Genomic DNA, 17,942 nt, shown 5'->3' with positions numbered 1-17,942 from the left:
TTGTTACCCTGTCTGGCGCACGGCATTAAGGGGCTAAAGCAAAGACTGGTTAGCCCGGAGTCAGTATACTGTGTCTGAGTGGGGTATTCATGTTAAACTGCGGCATGGTATCTCAGTGAGTTAGCACTTTTAACCGGCATCAGTCCGGACTAGTACACGCAGCCACACAAACACTCACACGTACATGCACGTCACTATAATTATAGGTGCAATAATCTTGGACGCGACGTTAAACCCAATTTCACCTCACCTGACCTGATATTGATCTCTTCTATAACACCTTCATTATATTTCCTCCTCAATAGATATACAGTAAACTAGGCTTATAAAAAACACAAAATTTAGTTCGTAATAACCGCTGTTAGTGATAAGCATATAGTGAGTGAGTGAGTATAGTTTTACGCCACTTTTAGCAGAAATGGGCTTCACACATTGTACCCATGTGGGGAATCGAACCCGGGCCTTTGGCGTGACGAGCGAACGATGTAACCACTAGACTACCCCACCGCCCCGAGAAGATATTTTCAGCATATATACAACAATAGGTACTAAACGTTCGTCATATCGGTCAGTTCGTAATGAGCGTGTTCATTGACAACGTAGTTTACTGTACATCTTACTTTGTCTTTTCTTGGGGTATAGCGGTGTGGTTTTAAGATTTAATCATCAGTCGGATGAGAGGTCTCACTGTGAAAACACCCCAGTCTAACTAATTGGACTGTTCTGGTGAAGTCCAGTTATCACAGATATGAAGTGATCTTTGGTCAGGAAGCAGGAAGGTGATGTGACTGAACGAAACACATTTCCTCCCCATCCCACCATGTCACATTGATTTTACAAACTCAGAAAAGTGAAATGTTGGCACTGACATTTATGAAAAACAAACAGAGAGCTTGGCACTCTTGAAAAGGTTCACAAATAAGACACTATTTATTTTTAAAGTTGTATTAGAAATAGTGGTTTATTTAATGAACGTTACACTTTCAACATTTCGTGTTGCGGAAAGCAAATGAAAGCAAACGCTATCCGAAGCTCACTGAGAATGCAATATGTGAAATGCTGGGCGTCTTCATTGATAACATCTGTGTAAAGTTTGGGGGTAACACATTTAGTCAAGTAGAAGGCATTCCCATGGGCACCCCTTTTTGCTGATCTGTTTCTTTATGCATATGAATAAGATTTATTTCTGTTCGCCCATTAAAATACCATGCTGTGCAAAGTATAGCATGGATACCCTACTCACACACCTTATACTAATCCGGGGTAGAATAGGTCTTCAGCAACCCATGCTTGCCGTGAAAGGCGACTATGCTTGTCATAAAATGCGACTAAAGGGATCGGAAGCTCAGGCTCGCTGACTTGGTTGATGCATGTCATCGTATCAAATTTGTGTAGATCGAGGCTCATGATGTCAATCACTGGATTGTCTGTACCAGACTCGATTATATACAGACCGCCGTCATATAGCTGGAATATTGCTGAGTGCGGCGTTAAACAATTAACAACTGCAAGAGATGTATTTTCTATCCTTTAAAATATAAATGTGTACTTGGCCCAGTACTCATCGCACAAGGTTAGTTGGTTGGTTTGCTATTTTACGCCGCACTCAGCAATATTCCAGATATATGACGGCGGTCTGTAAATAATCGAGTCTGCACTAGAATAATCCAGCGATTGATATCATGAGCCACGCAATAGGGATCGATGACATGCTTCAACCAAGTCAGCGAGCCTGACCAACCGATCCCGTTAGTCGCCTCTTACGACAAGCATGGTAGATCGATGCTCATGATGTCAATCACTGGATTGTCTGGTCCAGACTCTATTATTTACAGAGTGCCGTCATATAGTTGGAATATTGCTGAGTGCGGCGTTAAACAACAAATAAACAAACAAAATTTCATGTGCAGAAAGCTTTCCAGATATCAATACACGACATGTACGTACATTGACACATATGTCCCTGGTTACTGACATCAATGACGGTTTCGGCTAAAAAATGTATTTTAATCTGAGGCTGGTCATTCTATAGCATTGACCTCATACATTTCAACGAGAATTTCTTTACGAGATGAGTATTGGATGACAGCAACATCTGGTGTTACACGATACTAAATACTGCAGCGGTCTGATTGGTCGGACATCGATACGGCACGGCAAGCAAATGACAAGTGTTATTTATATGTTTAAAGGCTGTACGATGAGGTCAATCCTAATATTCAGTTCCGATGATGGGAGTACATTAAATGACCAGGTGTCAAAAGACTTTTAACCCAGTATGCTGAAACATCCCCTAAAGTTGACACCATGTCCGCACGAGTGGCTACTGGAGTCCTTCAGTTGGAGATACTTGATGGCAACATCACTATAGTAATGGTTTGATCAAAGAACTTGGTTGTAGTGTCATGTGAATAATGATATATATATATACGGCCAGTATGTTAACTGGGGAAGAAATGTGCTAAACCAAAGTATCAGTACCAGTGTAGCAGGACTGGGTCCGACGCCCACAGACCACAGACACTACGGTGTTCGTCAATGGCCAATATTTATTTGCAGAAATTATGAATGTGATTTAAAAGAAAAGCACCCTGAAAGAATAAAACAATATACACATATCATAAACACAGATATATACATACCATTCATATGCATACTAGTATGATGAGATACAGTACATAGTATTGTTGTAAATGCACTGGGTACAATATATTTACGTACATGTTAATTAGAAAGTATTCTGTCTTGATATATGATCAAATGCATACACTAGATAACGACATGTAAACCTACCAGGTGTGTGGGCCTGGGTTGATATCACACCTGGGGACGATGCCCTGCTAAGTTTCTGCATAGTAGTGCAAAACTCGTCTGCAGAGGAAATAACGATACATATATATATAAATTGTGTTACAAATAATATTATAATGTATTACAATAACTAGGTTTACAAATCAGTACAAATTACTGCACAGCAATTACCGTGGTTATACATAATAGAGTGGTAGTACAATATTCAATGGCAGTATCACATGTGAGAGCGGAGGATGTGATCGTGACAAGAATAATAATCACCTCGTCCCAGCAGTAGTCAAGTTTCCGAGATAGACCAAGGAGGCAGAACACCAGGGTGAAAAGGTGATCTTCACACGAAAGCTGTTCTTGATGAAATGTCAGATGAAATGTTAGTTTCGACAGGCACGCTCCTTCTCCACTTGCATAGTCCAACTAGCTTCCAGCACTTTCCACACAGTGCTAGACCAGCCCAGTGTCACAAGAACATCACAGAATATTCCACTTTTCTATTACGTTTGACATTCATCCATGCTATTCCAGAAGCTGACAGATAATTATGGCATCTAAATATAATATCTTCCACACCACTGCTTACATTAAATATATATAAAATGATGTCTTCTTCAAAATTGACATTACAAAGTTGGCATAATTATGTATAAATTGTATGCAGTCATAATATTTGTGCAGTCTTAGTAGACATCCTTTCTAAGATCCTGAATGATTTAACGCTAGAACACACTAACATTACAAACCTTAAACAATGTTAACTTTTTGCAGATTCACCAGCTGTTACATATCTACATGACTTTCACCCAAAATATCATATATAGCTTTTACAATTATGATTGATTCAGTAATTCAATTTCTAGCGTTACACCTATCATGGAACATACGTGAAACGCCCTGTAATTGCGTTAGGTATCATTACACGGACTGCATCGTCAGCGAGCAATACTGAATTATTCTCAAACCCAACAATATGATGCCTCCTGAAGGTGATGCAATATTTGATCATACACAAGAGTTACCAGCAGTCTCGTCCACTGAGCATGTATTATTCGTAAACGTGGTCTTGTGTTATATTACCAGCCAGAAGTTATGAGAAATTTTTCACGGCTTTGTCATAATTGTTCTTAATGCAGCAGGTGGCCAACGAGAGGCAGATGGTCCACAACTGGGAGAGGTAGACAACGAGAGGCAGCGAGTTCAGACAGTAGAAACAGGCAGTGAAGACTGAGGTCGACAACGTTCATGATACTGATATCATAGCAATACTGTTGATAGAATTTGTCTTGCCATAGAACGTGGGGTAGGTGAAATGTCTTATTTTTTCTTATTTTTCAATATGATTACTGGCTTTAACCTTATTTAGCAGTTTTCTTGTTTGAAACTGGAAGTTGTACACTAATGTCGTTGGCGTGAGTGAGTGAGTGAGTGAGTGAGTGAGGCCAGGCAAACCAACGTTGATAGCATGCGTAACTATCGACACGCGCCTTAATACCTTGTTCCTTATTATAGTCGAAATAGTGCACTTGTTGATCACGTCCGTGTCCCTGAAAGACGGGCGTGTTACAAACGTTACTTGATAGAAGCTACAAAGTATGTTTGTATGTTTTTTGTTTAACGCCGTACTCAGCAATATCCCAGCTATTATAGGACGGCACTCTGTAAATAATTTAGTCTGGAACAGACTATCTAGTGATTGACATCATGAGCATCGATCTACGCAATTGGGATACGATAACATGCATCAACCATTATCAAGCAAGTTATGTACATGTATGTATACAGGTAGGAGGCAGTGTTTATACAGTAGAGTAGATATCAGATGTAGTTACACTGGAGTGGAGAAGCCTGTTATGTACACACAAGGGTAGTAAACATAATGATCAACGAAGTCAGTAATATAAACAAAAGGGTGAAACCAGTAATATAAACAAAAGGGTGAAACCAGTAATATAAACAAAAGGGTGAAACCAGTAATATAAACAAAAGGGTGAAACCAGTAATATAAACAAAAGGGTGAAACCAGTAATATAAACAAAAGGATTATGACTGATTGTCCTGATGGTTCTAGTTTGTAGCTGGATGGTGGTTTGTTGATGTTGATGTAATTTTCAAGAGAAGTCACACCATTCAGAACACAATTAAAGCCACTAGACAACCACCATCCAGCCATAAACTAGAACCACCAGGGGCAGTGTAACACATTCCGTGCAATTGCGGACAGGCATATATTGGAGAAACATCTAGGCCCCTCAAAACCCGAATTAAAGAACATCAAAGCTCAGTCTCCAAAGATGACTCCTAATCAGCTCTATCAGAACAAACCAGTGACAACCCAAGCCACAGCATCCAGTGGGATAAAGTCAAACCCTCACCACCAACCTCAAAATCAGAAAACTACAAGCAGCCATATCAGTTGCAGGTTACCTCACCAATACTGGACTTATAACAGGCTGGATTCATACAGCGAGAATATTGTGAAGTGCAGCGTTAACAGTTAAGGAGAAGTAAATAAGCATAGTGTCGTAACTGCTTTCGGGCGTCATGAGCGACCCTAATACAGTTACTCAATGTATTGCCGTTCCTTGTCCTCGTGGTCAATTACGCCAAGACATTGCCACTCGCCTTGTCCTTCAAAAATAGCGGAAAAACTTCTACTTTCTGTGCGTCGGTCCACTTTTTATAGTTTCCAAAATGAAGGAATCGGTCAAGCCATTCCGCAGCATGGGTCGTGTCTCTGCCAGTGAAATGTTCTGGCATCAATGTCGAATCTCCCATATTGAAGTCAGGGGGTGGATTTTGTACGTCGGGGCCTGAGGACGAATTTAATGAGGAAACGTCAGGGAGAACACAAGCGTACTGATGTAAAAGCTCGTCGGTAGAGGGTGATAAGTCCAAATTCTGTTCAGAAAGAGGAGGAGAGGGGTCCTGGGGAGGAGTGGGCGGTAGGGGTGGTTGGGGGGGCGGTTGAGTTATGACAACTCAGGGGGGAATTTGAGAAAATTGAACCACTAAGGAGGCGAGCTGGGGCAAGACGGTCACCTGACGGAGATGAATCAGAATTTGGTGTATGAGACATTACCAGCCCAACTACACCATGCAAGTCCAGAATACCCTATCCATACGTCAAAACCGTACCATCAAACGTAAGTCTGGGTGGGAAGACGGAATTGAAGGATGGGAACGACAATACGAAAAACAAAGAATGGGATCGTCTTAAACATTTTGTTCAAGCAGAAACCCGCATACTCCATCACGTTGTAACTGCTTTCGGGCGTCATGTGCGACCCTAATACAGTTACTAAATGTATTGCCGTTCCTTGTCCTCGTGGTCAATTACGCCAAGACATTGCCACTCGCCTTGTCCACCGCTCCTCGGCTCCGTCAAGGAGTGATGGGTCTCACATATACTCACATAGTTTTACTTACTCTCAGCCCATTTATCAATACAGGACAGGATCATACCGACCAGACTCGTCACAAACTGGGGAAACTTAGAACGATCAGGATTCGACTCGATCGATTGCAAACCGCGCTCTCCTCTCCTAATATTGAAGGTATCATTTTATAGTGTTCGAGCCTATCCTGTCCTTGTCACATGTCACAATACCTCCTTTTGATTCGTTAAAAGTTAGATCTGACCATGAACTCATGTGTGTCGTAATCGGAAAAATACAGAAGCCTACGTGCCATATTGCTCATCTCTCTATTGATTTTATGACACGCATCCGGAAGCTCCAAATGAAATATACCTTGAAACTCTCTATTTGTTTCATTAACTAATGGACGATAGCCAGGAACCAATCCAATGATAATTATGAAATGTCCAGAATACACTTGTGATAAATGTGAAATGTCTTTTATCTATCGATTCCTTTCAAACTAAAAGTTCTGTCACAAACTATATCTAACACAACTCCTCAATGCAGCTATAATGGTTTTATTTGTTATCATTTTCTAATGTTTTTGAGATGCATTTTTAACAATAGTTAAATGACTCGTGTCTTTGGGTATCCAGTGTTCAATTTGTTTGAGATTCGAGTATTCCAGTTTTCATGGTCTGGTGCCACAACATTATAAGCCAAGGACTCGGACGGGACAAAGGGGAAGTTATTCGATTGTGTGTGTGTGTGTGTGTGTGTGTGTGTGTGTGTGTGTGTGTGTGTGTGTGTGTGTGTGTGTGTGTGTGTGTGTGTGTGTGTTAGGAGTGTATATTATTAAATTATGTGTCTTTTATGACAGTGGCTTAGGGTCCTGCCACTACTGGCGTCTTGGACTAAAAAGCAACAAAAACAAATATACATTATGAGTTGTGGAAAATGAACAAATATTTAATGAATTATGTATCAGGTCAGCCAAATCCAACACGTTACATGTGTTGTGAAGTATTGTCTTGTGGTCTCATCAATATCTTATGATGATTAGGACTAATTTCCTCCATAAACTGACAAACTGAGGTCTTGCAAGTATGTAAACAATTGAAGACAAGTGTACTGCAAGTATTGTCATGTGGAATATTCAATACTTTTATTTTATTTTAAGTCCTTTCCAATTTGGCCCATGGGCATTATAAATTGTAAGATGGTCATTAGTTAGTGAGGCGTCGACCATTACATTTTCATGTTCATATTTGTTCCCGAAAATACTTATAATTATAAATATTAATAAAATATACTGTCTCAGATTGGTCACCCCCTTGCATGCGTAGAAGCGGAAAGAAAACTAACAATCCCAGCCGCCATATCTACTGACTATTACGCTGTCAATTCATATATTCGCATATACTCAACTTACTTTGGATTGTAGGAATTATCTAGTTTCCATCTGACTGTAACTGTAAGGCTTGAATGCCTGTAGCGCAGCGTTGTAGCATAAAGTTACTGATGTTTTAGCTGTATATGTGTGATTGAACAATCGTTGTTTTAACTACGTCCATGAATAATTTCTCAACGGCCCAGCTGCTAGACAGAAATGTAACGTCAGTAGTTCATCATCAATAAGAACTGTTATAGAGGAAACAAAATCAATCAATCTTGCATTCCTTAAACTTGTAGGTGAGGTGAGGTGAAATTGGGTTTAACGTCGCGTCCAAGATTATTGCACTTATATAGCGACGTGCATGCACGTGTATGTGTGTGTGTGGCTGCTTGTACTAGTCCGGACTGATGCCGATTTATAGTGCTAGCTCACTGAGATACCATGCCGCAGTTTAACATGAATACCCCACTCAGACACAGTATACTGACTCCGAGCCGACCAGTCCTTGTTTTAGCCCCTTAATGCCGAGCGCCAGACAGGGTAACAACAAGTACAATCTTTTAACGTCTTTTTGTATGACGCGGCCGGGGATCGAACCCCGCACCTTCCGCTCTCCGGGCGGACGCTCTACCACAAGACCACGGAGGCGGTCCTTAAACTTGTAAGCAGAAACTGAACCGCCAAATGAATGTTACTGATAGGCAAAGAGTTGGCTGCTTCCTGCGAAGTTTCAAGTCAACAATCAGCTTTTGCAAACCAAAAGACGTCTTGACAACTCGCCTGCCATATAGAAAATATACTTTCCTTGCAATGTGTTGTCACACGCATTTTAAATGTTTAGCTTTCAATACGTTGTTATTTCTGAGATAAAGATATATAGGGTCTACATTATTATCAATTATTTAAAAAAAACCAATTGCTGTGTTACATGTAACTAGTATGAACTGATTATATTCCAGACAAACAAAGTAAGGGATCATGAATATGTTTGGGGATAATTTTACGAAATCGTATTAGTATTCACCTAAAAATATACCTAAAAATATACCCCCCTAAAAAAAGGAAATATTCGTGATCCCCTGCTGTTTATGCTCAGTATATGTCAGCAATATGGATCTGCTGGCTTCAGAGAAAATAATCCGTTTAACTTGATAATTATATTTCTTAATAAATATACCAATTTTGTAAAAGTATTTTATCATGGATCGTCATTATTGTGTGAATCATACTTCTAAACTGGCAGGTTCAAGTCTTCAGTCAGTTTGGAGAAAGTAATACACCCTCCTAACTTGGAGAAGTTACAAGTTAACACCCTCATAAACTGGAAGGTTCGTATCTTCAGTCGGTTTGGAGTTACAAGTTAACACACTCCTCATCTGGTAGGTGCATGTCTTCAGTCGGTTTGGAGAAGTTACAAGTTAACACACTCCTCAACTGGTAGGTGCATGTCTTCAGTCGGTTTAGAGTTACAAGTTAACACATTCCTCAACTGGTAGGTTCATGTCTTCAGTCGGTTTGGAGATGTTACAAGTTAACACCCTCCTAAACTGGAAGATGTCTTCATTTGGTTTGGAGAAGTTACAAGTTAACACGCTCGTAAACTGGAAGGTGTCTTCATTTGGTTTGGAGTTGACAGGCAGCTGGTGATGGCGGACACTCACTACAAAATATTGTATTTTCTTCAGCTAACCCCTTAAAACTATGGATGTTCAAGAGGAAGGTACTGTTTTATCCACACATGACCACACCACTAAGGTAAGATTATGTCCTGTCATATCATAATTCATGTAAGCTGTAATAAACTTCATGTGTCTGTCTGTGCAAATAAATAAAAGCAACAAAAACATTGCCATTTCTAAAGAAATAATCCAAAGACTATATCCCAATACGCATGATTATTTTTAATCACTATCAACAATTGAGGATACCAGGAGTTCGCGAAAAGGTATGTCAATTGTTCACCTGAAAAAACAACCAAAAACATGTTGCACATTTTACAAAAAGACTCTGCAGTTATGAACAAAGCATAGCGCTTTTCCTAAATATATACTGCTTGCACAAATATAACAGTAACAAAGAATACAATTCTATTACAGGGAGATAATCACGAAAATCATGAAGATGTGAATCTGAGGAAAACACAATGGTCCAACAAGTTTCAGGGCATCCTTGCTCTTCTCGGATTCTCAGTGGGTCTAGGCAACCTGTGGAGGTTCCCTTATCTCTGTCAAAGGAACGGCGGTGGTAAGACTTTTATGAATGTGCGGCTTAATCTCTAAAATGTAAAAAATATTTGTTGAGGTCATATACCTAACAAACAAGCGTCCCTATAGTCTTATCAATGAAACAAGAACTGGCACATTAGTTTTATCCTTGTTTATTTCACAGGGGCGTTCCTGATTCCGTATGTCATCTCGACAGCTGTGGTAGCCGTCCCACTCTTTATTCTTGAAGTTGCTCTCGGTCAGTTTTCAGCCCAAGGACCAATCAAGGTTTGGGCAATATGTCCACTGATGAAAGGTAAGGCCACACCACGCAGAGTGGAAAGTATACCTTTAGTGTTTAGGTTAATATTTTGACAGTGATTACGTTTCAGTAAATAATATCGAACAGCATACAAAGAAGCTGCCCCGGAATGTGTGTACTTCCCAAATATTTGACATAATATGAGTTTGGAATTCTAATAACCCATTTGACGTTGTAAATACATTTCCTGTGATGGGGTTTTACTCTGTTCACAGCTCTATATGATGATGTCATTATTAGTTTCCAAGACACAAGTTTCTCTATGCGAATGAAACTTTGTATTTCTATTTTCTATAATACAAAGGGGCGGTCGGGTAGCCTAGTGGTTAAAGCGTTCGCTCGTCACGCCGAAGACCCGGGTTCGATTCCCGACATGGGTACAATGTGTGAAGCCCATTTCTGGTGTCCCCCGCCGTGATATTGCTGGAATATTGCTAAAAGCGGCGTAAAAACCATACTCACTCACTCACTCACTCTATGCGAATGAAACTTTGTATTTCTATTTTCTATAATACAAAGGGGCGGTCGGGTAGCCTAGTGGTTAAAGCGTTCGCTCGTCACGCCGAAGACCCGGGTTCGAAGACCCGGGTTCGATTCCCGACATGGGTACAATGTGTGAAGCCCATTTCTGGTGTCCCCCGCCGTGATATCGCTGGAATATTGCTAAAAGCGGCGTAAAACATACTCACTCACTCACTATAATACAAAGGTCAGTGCCGTTTATGTCACAGGTCAGTATCATTGTTCAGGTTATTGTAGAAAACTTAGGTGCATACATTAAGCTTGTTGCAGTTGTTGCATCTTAAGTAATGTACTGAACAAATCAAGGTGGTGATAAGGTCGGTATCAGTTAAATGTTCAGTGGTTGTGTAATTCAGATATGATTTATTGATACCTATAGAGTAATGATATATAATTCATGTTACTCTGATTAGTTGCCCGGAATACATTACTGATGTAACCGGATGTCACCCGATCTCATCTCAATAAGCAGGGCCCCAACGAAGCCGGTTGTAGTCGTCACGTCTCTCCTCCAGCAAAATTCTAAAACTATTGCATCATAAGTAATTAATAGAGTGAATTCTAACAACTCTTTTCAGTCCTTAAACCCTTATTTAAGTGTTACAGTTGTGTTTTTCCAGATCATAAGGCAAATTTTTTTGGGAAATGCAGGATTCTTCTTTATATGGCTAGAAGGGACTTCTTGCCAGAGTTTGAAAATCAAGACGGGCAGACATGTTTCTAATATACCCCATAGACCTAATAGAACTCATCAGTAGGTGTTGGGCGGTAATTACCCTGAGGCTCAGATACAGTTTCCTTTTCAGAATATTGTGGATTTTATAATTACATTTGTTCAGATTTATCCACTGTTATGATGTTAAAGGGAAGAACATTTTGTTGTTGTTGACATTTTTTTATTCCTTTCAAAGGGTTGTACATCAGGTTCCAAGGTTGTACAATAGGTTTAATCAATTGTAGTGAACATACGTTACATGGATGTACATTTCTTGTGATATAAATATATCAAATTGTAATAGACCATTGTTAGCTGAAGAATATTGATATGCTGGTTGATTCTGGATCTAATAAGAATATCATTTCATCATTTACTTATGATATGTTATTCAGGACATTTCCACTTGCTCATACAAACAGAAGGTGCGAAGGTTATGAATAGGAGAAACCTTTTATCTGTTTGGGCTGAAGAACAGTTTTAATAATTGGGAGGTACCAAACATAAGAGACCGAGAACAATGGGGAGTCGGAGGACTTGGTACTTTGGATGCATGCGTAACATTTCGGATGTGAGGTCCACATATTTGCCTCGTTCTTCCTGAATCTTGTCAATCACATTAGTGTCAAAATGGACAGATTAATTCAATAATATGAATGATTTCATAGGATTTATGAAAATGACAAGGCCAGGGTTGTTGGCCTGGTTAGGTCTGAGGCTTTATACGGGCCTATTCCAATGAATTTTGTATGTATCATTTCCCATAACGTCTTCTACATATTCTGGGTCATACCCTGCATGGACCTCTGTGTCAAACCACAAGCACGGCAAAGTCAGTAATAAAATGATCGAGCCACTCCATCATGTCACTTAAGATACTATGTTTCTGCCACAGCTCGGAATCCAATGACAATGTGTTGGTCTCATTAAATTCATTGCATAATGTACACTCATATATACATTCCAATGCAATATTACACACTGACGGTTTCGAGTGGGAAATGACTGGTCTTGTGCAGCAAACTGCAGCAAACTGCAGGAAACTGCTCAACACACTGCACAATATTATCATTATTATTATTAATAAAAGTATTTAAGAGATTTGGAGATTTGAACCTGAAACTGAACAAATCTAAGTGGAAGCTGGGATTAATTTGAATTGAGGTGTTACGACATGTCACCTGTGATGACTAGACCTCAGTTAAAGAAAAAGCAGGCTCAAGATTATGTTTCAGAGCTTCGCCTATTTGGGGGAAATTAAAAATTGATGCAGTTTATGCAAAACTATACTGAATGTTTTGAACCACTCTAAAACAGGATATGAACTGGAGTTCCATGGATAGGAGGTTCAGATGCTAAGTCAGCGTTTGTTAATTTGAACAAAGCTTTTGTGTAAAAAACTTCCGTGGCATACTACGATCTGTGTGTGGCATATGCTCAATGAAATAAAAGTCCAAAGACTTCTGAAATAGGGCCTATTGCTGAATATCATGCTGCCACAGACCTTGCCCCTATATATCACTTATTTTGACTCACTGTACTTAAATGATAGTAAACCTAATCCTGTGTATTTCATTATACATGGTTAATTGTTCATTGATCTTGTGTGGTTATTTCCTTATTTCAAAATTTAATTCTGTGTGTGTCGATTTCTGGGTTATGCAGTTTATTAGTTTCAGATTGGGTGAGGTGAGGTGAGGTGAGGTGAGGTGAGGTGAGGTGAGGTGAGGTGAGGTGAGGTGAGGTGAGGTGAGGTGAGGTGAGGTGAAATTGTGTTTAAGCGTCAAGGATTATTGCACTTATATAGCGACGTGCATGCACCTGTGTGTGTGTGTGTGTGTGTGTGTGGCTGCTTGTACTAGTCCGGACTAATGCCGATTTATAGTGCTAGCTCACTGAGATACCATGCCGCAGTTTAACATGAATACCCCACTCAGACACAGTATACTGACTCCGAGCCGACAAGTCCTTGTTTTAGCCCTTTATGCTGAGCGCCAGACAGGGTAACAACAAGTACCATCTTTTAACGTCTTTTGGTATGAAGCGGCCGGGGATCGAACCCCGCACCTTCCGCTCTCCGGGCGGACGCTCTACCACTAGACCACGGAGGCGGTCGTTTCACTTTGGGAATCAACATGTAACACTTTGTCATGCATTTGTTACATATTGTCAGTAAAGTTTCCGTCACGAACTACTTACATCAAGAACATTCCTCACGTTTTTTCATTTAGGTGTTGGTTTTTGCATACTGTTCGTCACCTGCATCGTCGTCCCGTACTACAGCATGGTGTTTGCCTGGGCCCTCTACTACCTGTACAGCTCCTTCTCTACCGTCCTGCCCTGGACCACGTGTGACAACTCATGGAACACCCTGCAGTGTACGAATGTAGGTGCTAAGACAACATATACAGACACTAATAATACCGAATATACAAGTGAAGACATCCGGCGTGGAAACAGCAGCAGCAAACAGGAGTCTCCACGCACGTTTGGTCATACATCGACAGAAGAGTTCTGGCAGTGAGTCTTTACCCAGTATCCTTATTTCATATAGGGGCACAGGTGGCCCAGTCGTCTAAGGCGCCGCGATTCGCTGTGCAGTCGCGTCCCTTGGGCAAGACAGAAACCTATGATTGTGGGTTCGAATCCCGGTTCGCCCCGATTATGTTTCTAGGTTTGTCAGCACCATACCCGTGCTCGTGGGTTTCACCGAAGTGGTAAACGTCTGAGACCTGCATCACTTCGGGCTTTCCTCCCACATTAAGCTGACACGCCGTGATATAACTGGAATACTGTTAAAAGCGGCGTTAAACCCAACTCATTCACTCACTCCTTATTTCATATAGTTTATGAAGATGTGGTCCGAGTTTACAGAGTGTCGGCACATGGAAACCTCAGTGTAAGTGTCACTGAATGCCATCAACCAGAAGTTTTTAATCATTAAGTCGCATGTTTTCGTATTTACTCACCAACTTCTACAATGCCGATCAAACAGTTTGAAAACCTTGTCAAATGCATTTCCATGAAAACACACTGAATCCTGATTTCTTTTCGAATTTTATTTATTTTAATTTTCTACCTGTCCATGTACCCTTTAAAGCAATGTCTGTCCGTCTGTTAGTCCATGAGCCCGGATGTGTAACGAGAGAGGCCAAATGATTTGGTGACATTAGATTTTGATGGTTCACATTGTGTTGCATTGATGTCCGGTCATCTAATGTCCGTGCCTGAGGCGTGTCAGACCCCTGTGGTCATAAATTTAAATCCATGGTTCGACATGATTCCTTGTTTAACACTAAGTCAGTACTCTTGGGTTTAATTCAATAAAAGTGGTAAACATCTCAGACGTGGATGGGTTTTCCGCTCACTTGAAGCTGAGATCGAAGCCCATTTCAGGTGTCCCCTACCTTGATATTACTGAAACATTGCTAATTTGCTACATATAATAAGACATTAGCGTTGTATATCTAATTACAATTAACAGACGCCACATATTACACATATGACTATTTGTGGAACATTATTTCATGGTGAATGGTTAAATAGCGGTTCCAAACTACTACTTTGCAAAACGAACATATTTCTTAAACGTTTCTCTTCACTCATAAGCAGCAGTATCTCTGCGTTGTACACATCAAATATTATGAGAAAGGAATAGAAACGGTGTATATAAGACCATATGCTATTATATCCACAATGCCTATAATTGAATGAGATAAACATCTTATATCACAAACCTTATTCCCTACTCATTATGTATACGAGTATTGTCTGACTGATTTGAATCTGAAAAAACTTAATTGCACTTAAGCCGACTTATTGTCATTACACCAAAAGAGTTTTTTCACTCAATTGAAATATTGTTTTGATTAAGAGAAAGCTAACCATTAATTTTAATTATGAAAACAACTAAACTTCTGAACTAAACTGGAAAAAACAGATAATCTCCATGTTATCTTTCATGCCAGACGATGCCAAGCATCAAAATGACTTCCTTTGTCTGTAGGCGAATTAAGGTGACGGCATTTTAATTACAGTAAACTACGGTTATAACGAACTCAAAAGGACTACTATTTTTAGTTCGTTATAACCGTAGTTCGTTATAAGCATATATACAGTATAACTACAGCAAATAGTCGGGACTAAAAAGTAAGTTCGTTATATCCGTCAGTTCGTTATAAGCGTGTTCGTTATAACCGTAGTTTACTGTATGTGGAAGAACCATATTCCAGAAATATTGCTAAAGAAGTCAGCGTTAATCCCAATCCACTTACTTCATCCATCCAAGGTACAAGGCTCTAGGTGTTTCGTCAGGGATAGATGACCTGGGGGAAATGCAACCACATCTTGTCATCTGTTGGTTCCTCACGTGTGCTATCATCTTTCTTTGTACGATGAAAGGAATCAGATCTCTTGGAAAGGTATCATTCACCCGCTGTCAACTTACGATGAAAGGGCATGAATTGTCTTTGAGTGGAATCTAGGAGTATGATAACCCAAACAAGCTTTAAATGCTACGTATAAACAACTTCTTTCTCATGTTCGTTTCGACGATATAAATGTCTCGATGACGCTCCCAACAGAGAATTCATTTGCCCTCTATATATTAGCAGAAGACAACATAGAAAATAAAATATAGTCATCTCCCCTAATTGTTTCTCATGTCATTAACACATTTCTTATTTATATCCATCCTGTATCTGTTCATTGTTATTGGTGCCACTGTATTAATATCTGACAACAGGTGGTGTATGTGACAGCGTTGATGCCGTACTTCCTACTGCTGGTGTTGTTGGTGAGGTCGTGCACGATGCCGGGTGCTGTGGATGGGATTCTCTTCTACCTAACCCCCAACTTCAACCTCCTTCAGCATCCTCAGGTACTCGGAAATGTGCACTACAGTAAACTACGGTTATAACGAACTCAAAGGGACTACTACTTTTAGTTCGTTATAACCGTAATTCGTTATAAGCATATATACAGTATAACTACAGCAAATAGTCGGGACTAAAAAGTTAGTTCGTTATATCCGTTAGTTCGTTATAAGCGTGTTCGTTATAACCGTAGTTAACTGTATATAATAATTGCAATGATGTTATTAGTGTCGGGAACGTGCTAATCATACACACAAGCCTATGTATGTATATTATATCATCATAACGTTTAAAGTGGACAAATAAGTATGTTGTAATTGATTTATCTTCAGGTGTGGTTAGAGGCCCTGATGCAAGTGTTCAATTCGGTTGGTACTGCCATGGGAACGGTAATCGTCATGGCGAGCCACAATTCATTTCATTCAAATCTTATAAGGTAAAGTTCCTTTCCACTTTTTCTCATGAAAGTGATTTTCGTAAATGGCTGTAGGAACTTAATTATCTAATCACCACTCGCCTTTTGGTGAAGATTTAAATGTTCTGGTGGCCTGAAGATGGGCCCTGGATGTTTTTCTAAAGATATTAATAAACAGAATGTAAACAAACACACAATTTGCAATTCCGATTGTTTCTTACACAAGTTATGATGAAATGTTTAAGTTTTCTTTTTCCCAAAAAGAGATAAACTTTTGATAGTACGCGACATATTCGGTAAAATCGTAATGTTGCGGTCATGTTAATACAGCCTTACATAGTTTGTACTTTGTTTATAAGAAAATGTTTTAATGCAAAAAGAATTAAAGGTATGTTTCGGAACACCATTTGACATTGACATTAACGACAAACAATACCTTATAGCCAAATGCATAAAGGTTATGGCCTTGTCATTTCTATTTCAATATGGGGAGGGGATCAGATAACCCACCTACACTTGTACATACTGCTTATCCTTTTAAAACATGCAGCCTCCATAACATCTAATATAAACGGTTCATACGTGGACGCTGATCATGATCACTTAAACAACACAACATAAATAAATCGTACAATGTGTCACAAAATCAAAAGAAACTAATCCAGAACGGAACTGGGTCTTTGTTCTCGTTTATGGGGACATTTCTGATTTCATCTTTTTTTTAACATTTTTTAAAGAACATTTCCAGCCATTACTGCTGCCATTACTGCTGCTAATATTAATTATCAATTGTGGAATATTTCTGACAGCTTCTTTCTTCTCCCCTGTGGCAAATAGTAAACCCAGTTGTAGTCCTGTAGCTGGAATAAAATCAGTTGAGAAGCACTCATGACTCTTACAAATGCATATTTATAAGTTGAATCAAAGGATGATGACATATTTGCTGGCACAACATTAAATATGTAATTTTGATCACTTTATACTTCACGTTCCCAATAATCGGTATTCTACACAAACGAAAAATAGTAACTGTGCTTCATGTAAAGTGGTATAAATGTTGTTACTGACAATAACATATTTGATCATTCATCTGATCAGTGTTTGATCATAACACATTCACTTACTAAAGCCATACATGGTAACAGGAGAGCGACACCTTCTAAAAGAACAACTAAAAAACAACTCAGTTAACAATGTCAACATCGGGTGAGACCAACATTTGCGTTGATGCAGACGAAGCAGCGGTAACGCATTGAAGACACCAGATGATACCGTGGGATGTTGTTCCAAATGTCAACCAAAGGTTGAGCTTGCGTTACCGGCTGGT

At 39.6% G+C, this 17,942-nt stretch overlaps 2 protein-coding genes across 2 annotated transcripts in view; both read left to right on the top strand.

Moving 5' to 3' along the window:
- The first annotated feature begins 9,264 nt into the window (after positions 1–9,264).
- On the top strand, positions 9,265–13,850 carry LOC124138026 (sodium-dependent dopamine transporter-like). The gene is made up of 4 exons (XM_048397363.1): positions 9,265–9,318; positions 9,660–9,807; positions 9,952–10,083; positions 13,558–13,850. Exons 1-4 carry the CDS (start codon positions 9,265–9,267, stop codon positions 13,848–13,850), a joined length of 627 nt encoding a protein of 208 aa, XP_048253320.1.
- A 1,870-nt stretch (positions 13,851–15,720) lies between these two features.
- The window catches only part of LOC124138044 (sodium-dependent proline transporter-like), an 11,043-nt gene continuing 8,821 nt past the window's right edge, over positions 15,721–17,942 (top strand). The window contains exons 1-3 of the mRNA XM_048397362.1: positions 15,721–15,747; positions 16,071–16,205; positions 16,533–16,636. Of these exons, the coding sequence (XP_048253319.1) occupies positions 15,721–15,747; positions 16,071–16,205; positions 16,533–16,636 (266 nt within the window). The remainder of the gene's footprint in view (positions 15,748–16,070; positions 16,206–16,532; positions 16,637–17,942) is intronic.

Source organism: Haliotis rufescens, unplaced genomic scaffold (genome assembly GCF_023055435.1).
Source record: "Haliotis rufescens isolate VD_foot unplaced genomic scaffold, xgHalRufe1.0.p SCAF_17, whole genome shotgun sequence".
In the NCBI taxonomy this organism is placed as follows: Eukaryota; Metazoa; Mollusca; class Gastropoda; order Lepetellida; family Haliotidae; genus Haliotis; species Haliotis rufescens.
The sequence above is the reverse complement of the archived record's forward strand: the minus strand, read 5'-3'. Positions and strand labels throughout refer to the sequence as shown.